This window comes from Pelmatolapia mariae, linkage group LG1 (genome assembly GCF_036321145.2).
Source record: "Pelmatolapia mariae isolate MD_Pm_ZW linkage group LG1, Pm_UMD_F_2, whole genome shotgun sequence".
Lineage (NCBI taxonomy): Eukaryota > Metazoa > Chordata > Actinopteri > Cichliformes > Cichlidae > Pelmatolapia > Pelmatolapia mariae.
In genome coordinates, this window is record NC_086227.1 from 4,022,347 (window position 1) to 4,040,009 (window position 17,663).

Below are 17,663 nucleotides of genomic sequence, written 5' to 3' on the forward strand. Positions count from 1 at the left end.
GGGGAGGAGTTAAAACAACGTTCTTTTCTTTCCAAGAATAAAAATAATGAGCAATTAACTTTATAGTTGATCAGCAATCAACTAAGAAGTTACAGCAATTCACAGACATAGATTGATTATAACTATATGTTTGTTATTATATTATATAGTAGTAATAAAACAAATGAATTAGAATTTTGAACATATATCAAATTAAGAACCATTTCAGAAATTATTGATCAGCAGAAAGCTGGTATATGTTTGGTGAGAGTATTCAAATCTCTCTGTTACTGTCCCTTTAAGCAGTCAGTGTAGACTGTGACTGGCCAGCTGAGTGAGTGAGTTTCAGCCTGTACTGCTGTAGTGTTGAGCCAGAGCAGCAGATAGCTCTAGCACAGGTGCTCAAGTAGAGCTCTCACCCTGATACACACACAAACACAGATTATTCACACACAATCGTGCACATTCTCTGAGTAGAGACAGCATGAGTACAGTGTCTGAGTCTCTAGATGGGAGCAGCAGGTCTCTGTCTGCAGCCAGGAGACACAAGAGTATCAGGAAAACCTCCAGGAGGATTTATTCTGCCTACCAGGACCACCAGGAGGGGTGAGTCTACTCTCTGTTCTTTCTTCACTCTTACTACTATCAGCACTTGTGGAACTCCTCGCTGCTCGGATCTCTCTGTCTGTCTGTTTATAGCTGCTCTTTCAGAGCTTCAAATTTCCAGTTGGTTACAAAATTTCTCGTTTTTAAATGAAGTCAATAAGGGAAAATTGCAAAGATTTTTATGTGTGCTGTGTTGCTACATTCCTCTACAAATACATTTGTTTTGCTTGGCTCATTAATTAATATTATTAAAGAGTCTGACTCCTGGAAAGCAAACACAAAGAGATACATAGAGCATACGGATGAGTTTTTGTTTGATGTTTGAAATGTACTGCATGAATGATATATGGAAAAAATACCATTATTTGACGTCCCTTATTGATTGTAATGCATATTTGCATAATAGCTTTGTGACAGTGAATATTGTTTGTGTATAGAAATGCTTGCATCGAGCTGTTCTTCTGTAATGGGGATATATTCAGTTATGACTTTTGCATTCCATATTTCAGCTAAAATAATTTATGTTACTCATTTATTACCATAAGTGTTTACACACAGAACAATTAGATTCACTCTTTTTAGAGATACAGCAAACAGCTGTCTTCTTCAGTGCTTTCTTATTAAAAGTGAACTACAAATTTACTACAACAATTAACAACATTGCAAATGCATTTGTAATAATGGGCTATCTAATGGTAGAAAACCACTGGAGGTACACTATTTGTATGCTGTAAGTACTGCATCTGACAATCATATTGGTCATAGTTTTTGTCAGATAGTTTTCTGCATATGAAATCTCTCCTTTGTGGAAAATCAAAACACTGCTTCTGCATTCACCATCGACAAGGGTGTTTTTTTTGTTTAGGAAAAAAATTCAATAAAATAAAAATGAATAAATAGAAATAACAGCAACTGAATAATTTATTTGCAACCTACTTCACACTTTCAGTTTAATTCAATAATCACATTAAAATAAGTTTAGATATCCCAACATACAGAAAGCATAAACATAAATACAAGAATACCAGTGACAACCAAGACTTAGAGCTGCTAAATCTCATTCCCGGTGCTTCTAACTTGGCTGCGTATGGCTCAAAGGAACCAAACATATGAAATGCCATGAGGCTGCTGCTGTTCATCAAGCTTTAATAAATGGAATATGGTTTCTCACAAAGGACAGGCAGAAACAAAAAGAGATGGGAGCAATAGCTAAAAAAATTAATTCCAAGATCTTATTTCAAAATTTGAAATCAGCAATTTCTTGAATATCAGCAGTCCATCATAGAGGCAAGATTGTAACCCAATCAACTGAACTTAGAAATACCTACATGGGCAAAAGAATGATTCATAATTGAAAAACAGGATTGTGATCTTTCCATCGCTCAGATCAAAATATCAGTTCTCATGCACATCCAATAGTGGGTTGGTGTGTCTTTGTGCATTATGTCATTATGTGTATTTGTCTCTGTCTGTGGCCAGTATGTCTGGCCAGAGGCTTGGCCCCTATGGGACATGTTTGTTGAGCATGGGAAATTTGAGTGTGACACAAGTATTGGGTTTTATAAAATTTGCTGCTTCACATCTGCAATTCACCCTGACATGCTGCCAATCAACTTCTAAGCCACATCCTGTCCGATAGCAACCCATTCTTGAAAAATTAATGCGTGGAGTTTGTCAGAATTAGTGGGATTTTCTCTGTCTGCTTGCTTCTTGAGGATTGACCACAAGTTCTAAGTGGTCTGGGGAGTTTCCTAAACAACTTAGCTATAACTTTTGTTCAGCAGCTAGAATTCTTTTTGAAACAAGAATGGGACAACATTCCTGTCCCAAAAGTCCAGCAAGTGGTCTCATAAGTTGAATGTCGTTAAAAAATTGCAAATACTACACAACTGTAGATGTGTCCCTGTCACCACTTTCCTTTATATGTTACATTTTCTCCATTTAAAAATGTTCTCAGTTTATGACATTTTCAAATTATTTGCTTTTATTCACATTTTACACAGCCTCCCAACATTTTTGGAACTGGGGTTGTATAAAGTGAGCCTGACTGGAAATATAGGTTAATATGACACATCAAATGAAAAATATTATCTCAAAGTAGAGACATTGCAGTCATGTTTTTTTTTCACACTGAAACCATTTAGATCCATTCTTTGTAACAGAGTAACACAGAACCATATTTCCCTCTGCCCGTGTGTCCTATTCTGTAGCTCCTCAGATGAAGAAGACAAAGTAGATGAGAGGGTGGACAGCAATGATCCAGAGGAGATGTTCCAGAACATTCAGTACCAGAAGGAGATCATCGCCAATATTCGGACTAGGCCCTGGCCAATGAGGCGCAAACTCAAAGTCCTAAAGTAACCATCTTTTTGATTGTGATCTCTGTGTAGACTGTTACTCTGTTGCTTTTCTTATTCTCTGTGTACTGTGTATATGGTCTTACAGCTGTAGGTTCCTGATATGTCTGCTCATACTGCAGACATATCAATAATGAAATATTCTTTTATCTGTCACTAACATACATACATATGTATGGTTTGAAGAGGATTGCATTACATTTAAAAGTGTTTCTGATATTACATACAAGAGTGGCATGCTTTTACAGAATGGCGAACATAGATGACCACCTTGCATTATCATATGCACACAAACAACACCACTTATTTAAGAAAAATTCAGCCAAAATTCAGAAGCAGTGTGCGAAAAACTAAGTACACCCTTACAGCTTCCATAGGATAACTAGCACTGTTTAGTAATTAAGATAAATTGGATCAGATTAAAACACAACATTTATGCTGCCTATCTGCACACTACATGGACATCTTCATATTTCTGGCCTCCTTCCTGGCAGAAGAATTGTAAAATATTATTTCTTCTGTAGTTAAATTGATATTTGCTATATTGCAATTTTTTTTTATTATTAGCAGACAATGACAAGCTGTGGAGGAATTTTTCAAACCATTTCTTAACAAAAAGAAGCAATAAAACGTCATTAAAACACCTCACCACAAATAAAACTGTATTATTGGAAAACTGTGCATAAAATATAAAAACCTAAAATGCACCTTTCTATATGGAGATTTCTGTCATAAGCTGGGAGGAGGATAGACCCACACAGGTTTATTTACAAGTTGAAAATAAATGGCACTGTTACTGATATGCTGAGGTTTTGCAGGCGGTCCTTAGGCGCACACTCACAGTCTCATAGGCTACGTTCACACTGCAGGTCTTAATGCTCAATTCCGATTTTTTGATCAAATCCGATTTTTTTTGTCTGCTTGTTCACACTACAAATAAAATGCGACAGCAAACGCTCTCTAGTGTGAATGCTCAAAGCGGCCCGGATGCGCAAAAGAAGACGTCACACACAACGTGCTCTGTTTAGACCCAGAGCAAACAATATTGTTTGACTGATGGCCCTTAATATAAAGACTTTGGACTTTACGTTTTCCAATTTTTGCTTTAAGTTACTTTGTTATTTACATAATAATGTAGATAACCTAATAATTATCCTTATTGCTGTTTTAGAGGAGCGGTGCTTCAAAGGATAGTTGCAGATTTCTGTCAGAATCTGCAGATAATACAGCCCAAATAAAATGTTCACGTTTCTCCAACGTTGTCTTCCCAACAGTTTCACTAACATCTACACTGGATGGCCAGGAAGCGTTCACAATGTCTTCTCGGGCGCTTCTCCGGCGCTGATAATTGGCGTCTGACTTGTGTCAGTGACGTAAAAGACGGATTTAATGCGACATGACCGTTCAAACAGCAGTCGCTTTCTAAAACATTGGATATGTATCGGATTCAGTACCACATACGAAAGTGACCCAGATCAGATTTGAAAATATCGGATTTGTGCCGTTCACACTGTCATACCATGATCGGATATGGGTCGCATAGGGTCAAAAAAATCGGATTTGATGCGCTTTCGCCTGCAGTGTGAATGTAGCCTTAGTGTTTACTGGTTCCAGACACAGGCAGAGCTCTACACAGAAACAATGATTATTCCAGGGTAAGATGAACAGGCAAGACAGAACGAACTGAGGCCAAGCACGTCACCTGGCTGCTCCAACAATCTAGAGGTAGAGCAGGTCATCTACTGATCGGAAGCTTGGTGGCTGGATCCCTGGCTGATCCAGTCTCCATTCCAAATATCCTTGGGCTAACTCCAAGCTCTCTCTGATGCATCCATTGGAGTATGAATGTGTGTAATTGGTAGATAAAAAGCCCTTAATCCTAGAAGAAAACGCTTGTATGAATAGGTGAATGAGGCATATATAAAACGGCTTGAGTGCTCCGGGAGAGTGGAAAAGTGCTATATAAGAATCATTTCATTTAACTCTGGGTACTCTAGCTTTGCAGTATAATTGTTATTTGTAATTTTAAATTGGCCATTAACTTGAAGTGCTTGAAGTGTATAAAATCAGTCAATATCAATGGATGTATAATTCAAATCTGATTTCATCTTGATGCATTCTCAATCATCCAGGTAAGTAAATCTCCAAAAGTTGATTCTGTTCATCAGGACGTAGCGTTTTCAGTGGGAGAAACGTTTCATCACTCATCCAAGTGACTTCTTCAGTCTCAGCTGACTGCAGATTTCCCCAATCTTATAAACAGTACATTTGCACGAAACGATTCTCCCACTGAAAACGCTACATCCAGATGAACAGAACCAGCTTTTGGAGATCAAATCTGATTTGTTGTATAGCACTTTTTGTTTGGTTAGTAGGACTAGAAAAGCACTACACTTTATTGTCAAAAATATTCACTCATCTATCTTCACATGCATATGAACTTGAGTGACATCCTATTCTTAAGCCATAGGGTTTAATATGATGTTGCCTTTATAGCTATAACAACTTGAACTCTTCTGGGAAGGCTTTCCACAAGGTTCAGGAGTGTGTTTGTGTGAATTCGGACCATTCTTTCAGAAGCATGTTAGTGAGGTGAGACACCAGTGTTGGACCACAAGGCTTGGCTCACAGCAGGGTCCAGTCTCTGGACCTTACTTTGTGCACTGGTGTGCAGTCATTTTGGAACTGGAGGGGCCATCCCCAAGCTTTTCCCACAAAGTTGAGAGCATGAAATTGTCCAAAATGTCTTGGTATGCTAAAGCATTAAGAGTTACTTTCTGAAAAACAAGCTCACACCGTAATCCCTGCTCAACCAAACTTTACACTTGGCATAATGCAGTCAAACAAGTACTGTTCTCCTTGCAAATGCCAAGTCCAAACAGATGAAGATGGAGAAGCATGATTCTTTACTCCAGAGAACACATCTCCATTGTTCTGGAGTCCAATGCATCCAATGCTTTGCACTCCACTTGGTGATGTAAGGCTTGGATGTAGCGGGCATGGAAACCCATTCCATGAAGCTCTCTGCAAACTATTCTTGAGCTAATCTGAAGGCCATGAAGTTTGGATGTCTGTAGCGTTTGACTCTGCAGAAACCTGGCAACCTCTGTGCACTATGCATCTCAGCATCTGTTGACCACACTCTGTAATTTATATACCCCACCACTTTGTGACTGAGTTGCTATCGTTCCCAATCATTCCCACTTTGTTTTAATACCCAGCAAGGACATTTCACAAGTGGACTTGTTGCACAGGTGGCATCCTATCATAGTACCACATTGGAATTCAGTGAGCTCATGAGAGTGAATCATTCTTTCACAGAAGCATTAGAAGCAGCCTAGGTGCTTGATTTTAAACAGCTGTAGCCATGGAAGATGCCGAGATCAGATGAGATCGGGCATGCTCAGGATGGTATGACCGTAAGATAGTCCAATGCATCCATAGCACACATTTTCACTGCTATGCAGATGACACCCAACTCTATCTATCCATGAAGCCAGATAGCACACACCAGTTAAACTGTAGGAATGTCTTAAAGACATAAAGACCCAGATGGCCGCTAACTTTCTGCTTCTTAATTCAGATAAAACTCAGGTCAGTGTATTCAGCCCTGAAAATCTTAGAAATATGGTATCTAACCAGATTCTTACTCTGGATGGCATTACCTTGGCCTCCAGTAACACTGTGAGGAACCTTGGAGTCATTTTTGACCAAGACATGTCTCAGAGTGACGCTGAAAAACTAGTTCATGCATTTATTACTTCCAGGCTGGACTACTGTAATTCTTTATTATCAGGATGTCACAAAAACTCCCTGAAAAGCCTTCAGCTAATCCAAAATGCTGCAGCAAGAGTCCTGGCAGGGACTAGAAAGAGAGAGCATATTTCTCCTGTTTTGGCTTCATTGGCTTCCTGTTAAATCCAGAATTGAATTCAAAATCCTGCTCCTCACATACAAGGTCTTAAATAATCAGGCCCCATCTTATCTAGTACCATATCACCCCAATAGAGCACTTTGCTCTCTCAATGCAGGCTTACTTGTTGTTGCTAGAGTATTTAAAAGTAGAATGGGAGGCAGAGCCTTCAGTTTTCAGGCCCCTCTTCTGTGGAACCAGCTTCCAGTTCTGATTCGGGAGACACTTTGTCTACTTTTAAGATTAGGCTTAAAACTTTCCTTTTTACTAAAGCATATAGTTAGGGCTGGACCAGGTGACCCTGAATCCTCGCTTAGTCATGCTGCAATAGGCGTAGGCTGCTGGGGAATTCCCATGATGCATTGAGTATTTCCTTTTCAGTCACCTTTCTCACTTCTTGGTTTATGTGGCCCAGGCCCATAGAAAACAGGTCTTCCCTGGATCCAGCATCAAACTGGCACTTCTGACTGACTAGTGTCATGGCAGGGTGTATGCCAACTAGATGTGGGCCAGGTCTGGTAATGATGGCACTATTTATCTTCCTATTTTCCTGTTTCAGTCAGAAGACCCAAATGCCATGTTGCAGTACGATACTGCTATGGTCACCAACGTTTCAAATGCAGCTTTGACAGGTTTGTGAGTGTACACTTCATCCAAAACCTAGTGACGGTTTGCTCATCTTTGCCAGTGGCTGGCTGTAACTCAGGAGGTAGAGCAGGTTACCAACTGATCGGAAGGTTAGTGGTTCGATCCCTGGCTCCTCCAATCTACAAGTCTGTGTATGAAAATAGTTAGGAAGCACTCAGTCTAGAAAGTGTGTGATTGGGTGAATGTGGCATGTTGTATAGAGCACTTTGAGTAATCCGGGAGAGTAGAAAAGCGCTATATAAGAATCAGTCCATTCACTGTCTGAACAGAGTTTCGTCATGTTACTTTTGCACTATTATGTTCCGGCACATGTTGTTATTACATGGCTTGATTAAGGTACACATTAGGCTGACATCTGGGCCAGCAGTGTGTCTGCAACTGGCCCATGGCTGCACACAACTTACACATGGCCCACATACCGCAAAGAATGACGGCCCTTTGGTGGCCCAGATCAGGTTGGCCAGAGGTAATCCACACATGGGCCAGCACAGGACCACCAGTGTATCTGCAACTGGCCTTGTGCTGGCCCATGTGTGGATTACCTCTGGCCAACCTGATCTGGACCATACCAATTATGCTATGTGGGTATGTGTTAATAGACCTCTCTGCACTGAATCACACTTGTTATTAATCTCTGTCTCTCTTCCACAGCATGTCTTTCATCCTGTCTTCCTTATCTCTCCCAACTGGTCACAACAGATGGCCCCGCCCCTCCCTGAGCCTGGTTCTGCTGGAGGTTTCTTCCTGTTAAAAGGGAGTTTTTCCTTCCCACTGTCGCCAAAGTGCTTGCTCATAGGGGGTCATATGATTGTTGGGTTTTTCTCTGTATGTATTTTTGTAGGGTCTACCTTACAGTATAAAGTGCCTTGAGGCGCTGTTGTGATTTGGTGCTATATAAATAAAATTGAATTGAAATGGAAGATGGATTGGAACACTTAAAGTCACTTTGATGTGTCAGTGAATACTTTTGGCAATATAGTGCATATTAAAGCGAGCAAATTATACAAAAGCATTCTAGAGTCAAATATAAGGGCATCTGTTGAACAGCAAAGCTAGGCCAAAATTGTGTAATGGTGCACTTGGGACAATGATCCCAAGCACACCAGCAAATCTACTACAGAACTGTTAAAGTTTCAGAGGACTCAGATGCAGCTGAGAAAGGTTCTACAGGGCTTAATGAACAATATCAGGAATGAGTCCAGCAAAAATGTTTACTACAATTCTTTCACGAGTCAGGATATCACTTTTTCCACAGGGCCAGCTTTGCAATGTCAAAGCCTCTAGAACAGTTTGCAACTGAGAGTGTGTGAGAGACTGGGCCAGACAGGTAAGTACTCAAACGACACAGCAGCTAGGTTTTGACACAGTAGGGCAACAATGTGGTGACAAATGGAGAGGAAAGTACTGCCAGTGACAGGAAACAGATAAGCCTGTTTTAAGCTGGCTGAAACAAGTTAAGCATATACAAGCACACAGTGTGATATGTCATGCAATTACATGGCACGTTACACTGTAATTTTAGAATGTGGTAAATACCAGATTATTTTTAATTATTTCCTTGTACATAAAACCTTGGAATTAAAGGAAGGTAGGAGGGTTTTCACATCACTGTACACGAAGAGCATATATGAGGGACACATTTAATTTTACCTTCACCAATTATATCTTTTTGCATAAGGAAATAGAATTTTTTTGATAGTACCAACAAATAGTACAGACTGACTGAGTCCAAGGAGACTACTAGTCAGAGAACAAGCTGAGCCACAGAGAGACAGAGGGAGTAGATAGAGAGCTCCTGAGATGTGCTGAGTGTGTGCCATGAATAACAGGTTTTATATGGGCAGTTTGCTATTACAGCAGAGGTTTTATTACCATCATCAGCGGTGGGATGCTAGTGTGCAGTTTTAAACCCCCTTTAATCTCAGGGTGAGTGTAATTATTTCCACTGCAAGAACAATTTATTTCACACCACAAATTTGTGATTTTTACCCACATTTCCAGACACGAGTTAGTCTTCAGATTTGGACTCTCAGCCCTGTAAATGAACATGTATTTATTGTAAAGCCGGAGTTTCTTTTTTGAGCCTTGAAAGTCTGTAAATTATTATACAATTCACACACTCAGTACTCAGTGGCTTCCTAGTTGTTCCTTCCTAGTTGTTTGATTACTTGAATCAGAGAAATAATATTTATATATTTAAAATCTTTGTGATATAAAAATGTTGGGGCTACTTCAAGAACATTTAATTAAGATTTAATTTGATTTTGAGTTATGCTCACTTGATTATTGATTACTTGAATACACTTGATTATGTGTACTGCGTAAGTATTCACAAAATTTTCATTTGTAAAAATGCAAGTAAGCGAATGGAAAGATCTTTTTCTGTTTAAATAAATAAATGTACTTGGTGGACTTTATCTGTGTGATTCCCAGGCAGGCCAGAGAGATTGTTCTGAGATATGAGGGCCAACTAACCAGAACCAGAGGTTACCAGACTGCAGGAGCTGATGTACGTCCACCAGCCTTTCATCCACTGACTTTTTTTTTTTTTGCACTAACAATCTAATCCTGCTGGACTAGAGATTGGAGAAACAGATTGCTTAATGTATTTATAGTGCATTATAGATCTTGTCCACAACAGGATAAAGTGCTATTTCAGGGCAGTTTTATTTCTCTGCACTGCAGTGGCCTGATGATTACAGCCAAAACAGTAAATTTTGTTGGATTTCATATATAAAGGCTGCTGAGTTTTGATCTTTCAAGGCTCTTCTCCTCTGTGGGCTGAACACACATTTGTATAACTCTTTATTCGCATTTGCAAAAAGATTAAGTCAGACAGTGAGAAAGATAGTTGTGCTGCAATAATCCATGGAGCAGTACAAGTGAATTTATAGCCCATGTTACGGCGCAGTTAATTCAATGTTTGGGCTGCTTCCCACCCATTAGAATAAATTGACTTTCAGTGAGCAGTCTGATGATCAGGTATCAGTTCTACAGTTTGGCTCACGGTTAATTGAAAATCAGAATCAATGGCCCAGCTGACCTTCTCTTGATTAACAATTAACAGCTTAGTTGTGTTTCTTATCTTTCAGCACTCTAAAAACGATACAGCCACACTGTTTCAGATCTCAGCTGCTACTTTATTATATGCTGAAAATTGAAAATTAGACAGTTCATCAACACACAATAAATAAAAAATGTAATTGCTGTTATAATTTTAGACTTTACTGAGAGCTTCTCATCACAGGAACAATGGTAGAAGTAGTTTTTTGTTAAACCTCTGTCAGTGTTTCTCAGCTTGATTCTCACCTGCAGCTGCTGAAGAAACTTTCCCGTTTGCTTTACAACATTGTGGTGCTGTTCATTCCTTGGGAAGTCAGGATCAAGAAAATAGAAAGTGAGTTATCTGTTTTCTTTGTTCATGAAAACGTGTTTCCTACATCTGCTGGCTAAAAAGAAAAAAACAAAGGAGCCGGGTGTGTGTGTGTGTGTGTGTGTGTGTGTGTGTGTGTGTGTGTGGGGGTGGGGGGGGGGTGGGGGGGGGTGGAGGGATAAGAAATCACTCATGATGTTCAACAGGACAGAAAATGGGAAATAACTTTGAAAATAGCATGTTTTCATCAAGGAAAGTCATTGCTTTCCACATCGGCTTTGCTGTGATATATTCAAACATTAGATGGCCTTATTAAATTATACTTTTCAACTGGATTTAACAACAAAGAAATATTTGTGATTTTAGCTCAGAATCAACACATTACCATAAGTATATGGACTTTGAAGAGACGTTGTTGTGAACTGGGGCCATTCAAGAGAAAATAACACACTGATTTAGATGCATATCAAGAACAACGGCACAACAGATCCAAGGATACTGCTGGTTACGTGTTTAAGCTATTCAAATTTGTGGTACAGCAGAACACAATCCAGCAGATTATTAAAGTAATCAATTCTTATGGTGTGGAGCTTCAAAGAGAGCAGCATTTTGGTGACAGCAGTACAGCACTAAAGGAACAAATGCTATTTGGCACATGCACTCTTATGATAAATTGAAGCCTTATGGATGCATTGATGAGCTCAGTCATTTTATTGTATGGATGAAGGCATCGACATAAATAACAACCCAAGGGTTGTTGGTGACTGTTATATCCAAAGCGTTATATGCTTGGATGGTTGTCCAGAGAGGAGTTGTGTTATGGCGTATTAGGCCACCATAGTAAGCTGGCCCAGTACAACTGCCCAATTTGACATATTTTTCTCAAAAATAAATTTTTATTTCTTTGTCATTAATGTACCAAATAGTGTTTGCTTCCAGGCACCATGAATGTGAAAAGTTTATTCAGTGAGCTGTGTTTATTATTAAGTTACATTAAGCTTTGAAAGAAACCACCAAGCTTTTTGATCAAACAGCACCATTAAAATGCATTACTGTCAGTGGTGTACACCTACAGCAGTGTTTGTGTGTGAACTATGTGCAACATATTAGTCAATCTTATTTTGATGTTTCCTCTGACTTGCTGAGGTCACTTTGGGTCAGGCGTGGCCTCCTACTTTATCTTCCTCCGCTGGTTGTTTGGGATCAACATTGTTCTCACCATCATGACTGGAGCCTTCATTGTCCTACCAGAGGTCAGAAAATCTCTCATACCATATATGGAATGGATGGATGGATGGACTAGAAATTTCTAGTTTCTTTAGAATGGTAATCCAGCTGCAAAACTACACAGGCGCTTGACAACCTTGCTTTTATACAGGAATATAATCCTAATACAACCACTTAGCAGCAGCTAAGTTAAGTCCCCTGTTGGACAGAGAGATGTCATAGATGAATTGCACTCATTGGCGCCAACTGATTCAGACTCATTGCAAGATTTAAAATTTTGTAATGAACACAAATTTGTTAAATAAATTTTAAGTTTCACCCACAATCTGTGTAAATATAATAATGCAGTCAAATCATTCATATCATATATTCAAATCATACACATTGTTTCCTGGAAACTAGTCTGTAGAATCACATGTCTAGGTGTGCAGCATACAACTCTTAGAGATATCTATGATAGCAATTTTCTATTCATAAATGCATGTTAACTTCTATTTCTCATACGGTGCAGTGAAAATGTTGAGTTTAACTGGCAATGAGTCTTTCACATCCCGGTGGAATTTGCTCCACTCTTCTTTACAGATATCAGTTACATTTAAGTCCAGAGTTTGACGAGTCTGCACCAAAACCTTGACTTTTTTTTGTGGCCCAGTCACAATAAGGAAAGATTTGGCTTAAAAGATCCATTTTTGATAAAGCATATAGTTAGGGCTGGATTGACTGTCATCTGTCAGATGATCTGGGGTCTTTGACCCTGCACTTATTATTATACCCTCTGCATATCCTTCTTTATTCTTGTTTGGATTTTCATATTCTAGCCTTCATTTCTGTGTTTTTTTTTATATTTTCAGGTTGTATTTTGTCTTCATAGTTGGATGTTTTCTGCCCATCTGTGTTCTCCATATCAAGTTTGCATTCTTGTGTCCTGTGTTTAGTTACGTCCTGTTTTAATTTGTTACCATGCTAATGTTGTGTGCATTGTCTTTAGTTTTGCTTCCCCAGCTTCCTCCCCTCTCCCTAATTAACTTGAGTGTATTTAAGCGCTTAGTTTTCCTTAGGTATTTGTTGTACTGTACTGTTTGACAATATTTTCTTGCAGGACTCTTTCAGCACATCTCCTGCCCTTTTCTTTTAAATTTAAATGTTAAATATCTTAAATAATAAAGCCTACACAAATGGTCAATGATGAGTTTTGTATTTAATTTTTCCCCAGTAAATATATTGTTGATTTGTCCTTTAGTACAGATTATAGAATATTTGCAAGGCAAGGCACGGACAGTAATAGTGGGATAGGGGTGCACCTGGATATATATCTAACACTGACATGCAGACACAAGCAATTTTCTCAGACATAACTTACAATGTCATTCCCGCTGCATATCTTGATCCTCCATTTTTCTTCTTTCTCACTTCATGGTTTGTTGGAATTACCATTCTGTTGTTCCTATTTGCACGTCTCACCTTTATCTCACCTTGCTTAGTGAATAATATTATTCGCTATCAAACATTATAAGTTCTCATTTTCGTGTTTCTGTATTGTACTGCGAATTGAGTGGGTGGCCGTAGCTCAGGTAGCAGAGCAGGCCACTTACTAATCGGAAGCTTGGTAGTTTGAGCTCTTCTTGCCAAATGTCCTTGGGCAAGACACTAAATCCATGTTGCTCCCTGATGCATCCATTGGAGCATGAATGCATGTTAATGTTAGATAGAAATCACTAGCATGGAAAGAGTACAGAAAAAAAGTGTTTGTGTGAATGAGGCAAGTTTAACATAGAGTATTAAAGAACCAGTCCATTTACCAATTATTCAACAGAGTTTGAATGTAGGGTCAGTCCACCTGAGTTATCACTGTCTTTTTTTAATAACACACTCTCAAAAACATTTACAATGCTCCTCAATTGTATTTGTTCAATGTACTGCACACAGTGGAACACAGGCTTGTTTGAGCCTATGCTGAAGCTGTAGGTTTGCTCACTTATAAAGAAATTAACATCCTCCAAAAAACAAGCATTTAATTTTAATCAAAAACCCCCAGTAAAAAACATATTGGCTAAAAGTTAGAAATTGACTTGCATGGCCAACTGAAATAAGTATTTGATCCCCAGGGAAAACATGGTGGAGAAACCCTTGTTGGTAACAATGTTTCTACCTCCGTATTTGACTGTGGGGACACTGCAAGATTTCAATCTAATATGGCGTACTGTGCTTCAAATTGTGTTCTTTGTTTCTACTGTTCCAACTACCTTTAAATCATTAACATGCTCCTCCTGGTTGTTGTTTTATAATAATCACACCAACAGTTGGTTGATTATTTGAAAATAATAATACTCACAAAGCTTCTGGGTGATGATCTTTAAGCTCATTCCAAAAGGCAGGTCTACAATCCTGCCCCTGACATGCTTTGACATTGCTAGGCCATTTGTATTGTTAACACCCACACCCCAACATGAACAACTGTCTAAGTAAACCTCATCACTCGGGCCACTCACACACAGAGGCTACTCAGACCAAGTCCTTTGCAACCCGTTCTTCTATTGTGTGCCTTCCTCTTGGTTTGTATATATTTCTCATGTCTATTTATCCCTGCTGTCTTACTATTTATGTTTCATACCTGCACAGTTGTTGTGGAGCACCCACAGTTAGGTTGTACATGTACAATGGCAATAAAGGGCTATTATATTGTATTAAATTATCTTGTTATGCAGGTAGATGGATGGGGGGATGAAAGGGTTATCAAAAATCCAACAGTAACACCAAGTTTTTTATGTTATTTTAAAAATTACAACAAAGTTTCTGTAACCTTGCACTGATCTTTACCTAACACTAACGCTGCCATGTTTGTGCCTAAACCTAGCAAAACCGTAACCAGGAGGCATGGACTAAAAAAAATCAAGCATAATGTTACAAAGTCCAGCTGCAGATCAGTAGGCGATCTTAATATCAGCTCAGCTCAGCTGTCAACTAAAATGATGGCCTTGTACAAATCGTCAAGTCTTGCTATTGCTCTCTGGCTCTGGATGAAGGATGGGGAAGTCCCAGAAGTGTCATACCACCAAATAGATATGGTCACCTATCTTACAGATAAACATATCAGTCTTCTTTTGCCTGTAGATAACATGACTGAAATGCATTTTATTTATTACAATTACAGTGCACTGAACTATGTTTGTGTGCATTAGCTGCTGGCTGGAGCACCATTTGGAACAACAAGAAGTAAAACTATTCCCAAGGAACACCTGGCTTCAGCCCAGGACCTGGACACCATCTGGTCTCTTGGGGCAAGCTTCTTTCTTTTTACTGTTCTATCAATAGCACATTACTTACAGATAGACTAGAACATTATTTAAACATTATTTTACTCCTTTTCTGACCAATTAAGATAAAACCGATCGAAACCTCTTCCAGTTCAAAAGTTGCATTAGAGTTATAATATAGGACTGAGCAAGTAAAGACATAATTCTTTCATCCCTATATAAACATTTCATATAATGGATACTAATGATCATGCTTCAACTGATTTCCTTTACTGTTTTCATTTTCACCACTTTTATCTCTTTGTGTGTATTGCCATGTGTGTTTGTGAAAATGTGTTGTCTTTGATTCTTCACAGGGCTACCTCCAGTACTCTGTGTTATTCTATGGTTACTATGGCAGGGTGAGGAAAATCGGCAGTGCAGGGTACCGATTACCCCTTGCCTACTTCCTGGTTGGAATGGCTGTCTTTGCCTACAGTTTCATCATTCTGTTGCGAAAGTAATCATTATGCTCTGATTATGCTATGCTATAATTATCTGATGGGTTAGCAATGTGATGTCTTAGAATGATTTCAAGTTTGTTAAAACTTGGGGAAAAACTGGGAAAAAAGAGTTAAAAGTTAATCTAATCTTTACTTATCCCTACAGAATCTATAACATTTCACAATAACATGGTCAGAGTAATGTTTAGCATAATTTCCATCATTCGCAACATTTAATAATCAGCAACTTAATATAAAATAAAAATGTCAGGACCCAATGTTTCCCAGCATAACATCGCACAAGGGATCACATTGTTATCTTCTCCCTGTTGCTGGAAGGGCTATTATTATTAAAATAAAACACATGATGTGCAAAATATATCGTCTGATAACATGCCCCGAAAAATAATATTTCTGCAGAATGGCAAAGAATTCACGCCTGAGCCTGGCTAGTGCTTCTGATGAAAGCTTCACTTTCTGCTGGAGAGTGTTCTGTGCCTGGGATTACCTGATAGGAAACCCAGAGGCTGCAGAGAGCAAAGGAGCTGCCATTGTTAACAACATCAGGGTCAGAGAAGAATGTAGCTTGAACTGTGCAATTAATAATTTTTTTAAGAACAAGATATTTAAATTATGACCCAAGCACAAGTGACTAGCAATAATTTTCTGCACAGGAAGCCATTGTCGAGGAGCAAGAAAAGAAGAAGGATACCAGTCTGTAAGTGCTTATTTGTGAGCATTGTTTTGTATGTTTTCTGTTTGTCCAGCTTCCTCCAGCTCAGTCTATTGAAGCTATAGGTGAGTGACTGTTTATTTACTACCCCAAAAAGTTGATTCTGTTCATCTCGACGTAGCGTTCAATGCAGAAGCGTTTCGTAACTCACCCAAGTGACTTTTTCAGTCTCAGCTGACTGCAGGTTTCCCCAAGCTTATAAACAGTACATTTGCATAATGACTGAAACCAGCCCACTGGTGAACAATGGGCTGTGAGGTCAGTTTCATGATCATTAATATGCAAATATTCATGATCATTTATCAAAAACCATTGATTTGGTGAATGGCTGCAATCACAGCATTGTAAGATGGTGAAAGATGTACCCCTAGGCCCCCTCCTCATTTCAGAGCTGTTCTGAGTTGCTCCATCCACTTGGCCAGAGTTTGTTTGCTTTCCCTGATGTATAAATAATGGCACTTAAAAGTATGGTGTTACATCTCTCTTCACAGAGAACAGAATCAATTTTTGGGATTTCCTTACCTGGATGATTGAGCATGCGTCAATTAGCCATTCAGGAGGGGTTCACAGGAGAACCATTACTCCTCATTATCAAGTTGAATTGGGTAACTGGATTGAGATGGAAACCTTCTGAATGCCTCCCAGGTTTGGTGTTTTGGACATTGGCTAGGCTCAAGGCATACTGAAGAGATTTTGTCTCTTAGATTATCTCAGAAGATAACGATGAGGTGGTTGGGGAAGGGGAGGTAAATTCTGCTTAGACTGCTGTGCTTGGATAAATGGCAGGAGATGGATGGATACAGATCTTTAAGTAGCCACCATTCCTTGAAAAACAAGTGCATCTCCTGAAACTGAAAATGGCAGTGACATGTAAATCATTGGTGACACTGAGCTACAATACTTTACTTTAGGCAGAAGTCTAAGTTGATTAAACCCAAAGATTTTCTAATGTTTAAAATCTATACATTTCCAAATCCTTGACATTTTATATTCTAGGTTCAGTGTTGGTATAGGGAGGCTAAAATCCTACAGACAGACTCATGGCTGAAGGTGGTCCTTTTGAAAGTCTATGTAAATAATGAAAGAGTCAG

At 39.0% G+C, this 17,663-nt stretch overlaps 1 protein-coding gene across 1 annotated transcript in view; it reads left to right on the forward strand.

The window, feature by feature from the left end:
* The first annotated feature begins 463 nt into the window (after positions 1 to 463).
* LOC134629520 (transmembrane channel-like protein 3) overlaps positions 464 to 17,663 on the forward strand; it is a 47,889-nt gene continuing 30,689 nt past the window's right edge. Inside the window, exons 1-9 of the mRNA XM_063476948.1 lie at positions 464 to 585; positions 2,796 to 2,942; positions 9,937 to 10,012; positions 10,819 to 10,900; positions 12,023 to 12,129; positions 15,283 to 15,381; positions 15,714 to 15,856; positions 16,260 to 16,407; positions 16,514 to 16,557. Coding sequence (XP_063333018.1) covers positions 464 to 585; positions 2,796 to 2,942; positions 9,937 to 10,012; positions 10,819 to 10,900; positions 12,023 to 12,129; positions 15,283 to 15,381; positions 15,714 to 15,856; positions 16,260 to 16,407; positions 16,514 to 16,557 — 968 coding nt within the window. The remainder of the gene's footprint in view (positions 586 to 2,795; positions 2,943 to 9,936; positions 10,013 to 10,818; positions 10,901 to 12,022; positions 12,130 to 15,282; positions 15,382 to 15,713; positions 15,857 to 16,259; positions 16,408 to 16,513; positions 16,558 to 17,663) is intronic.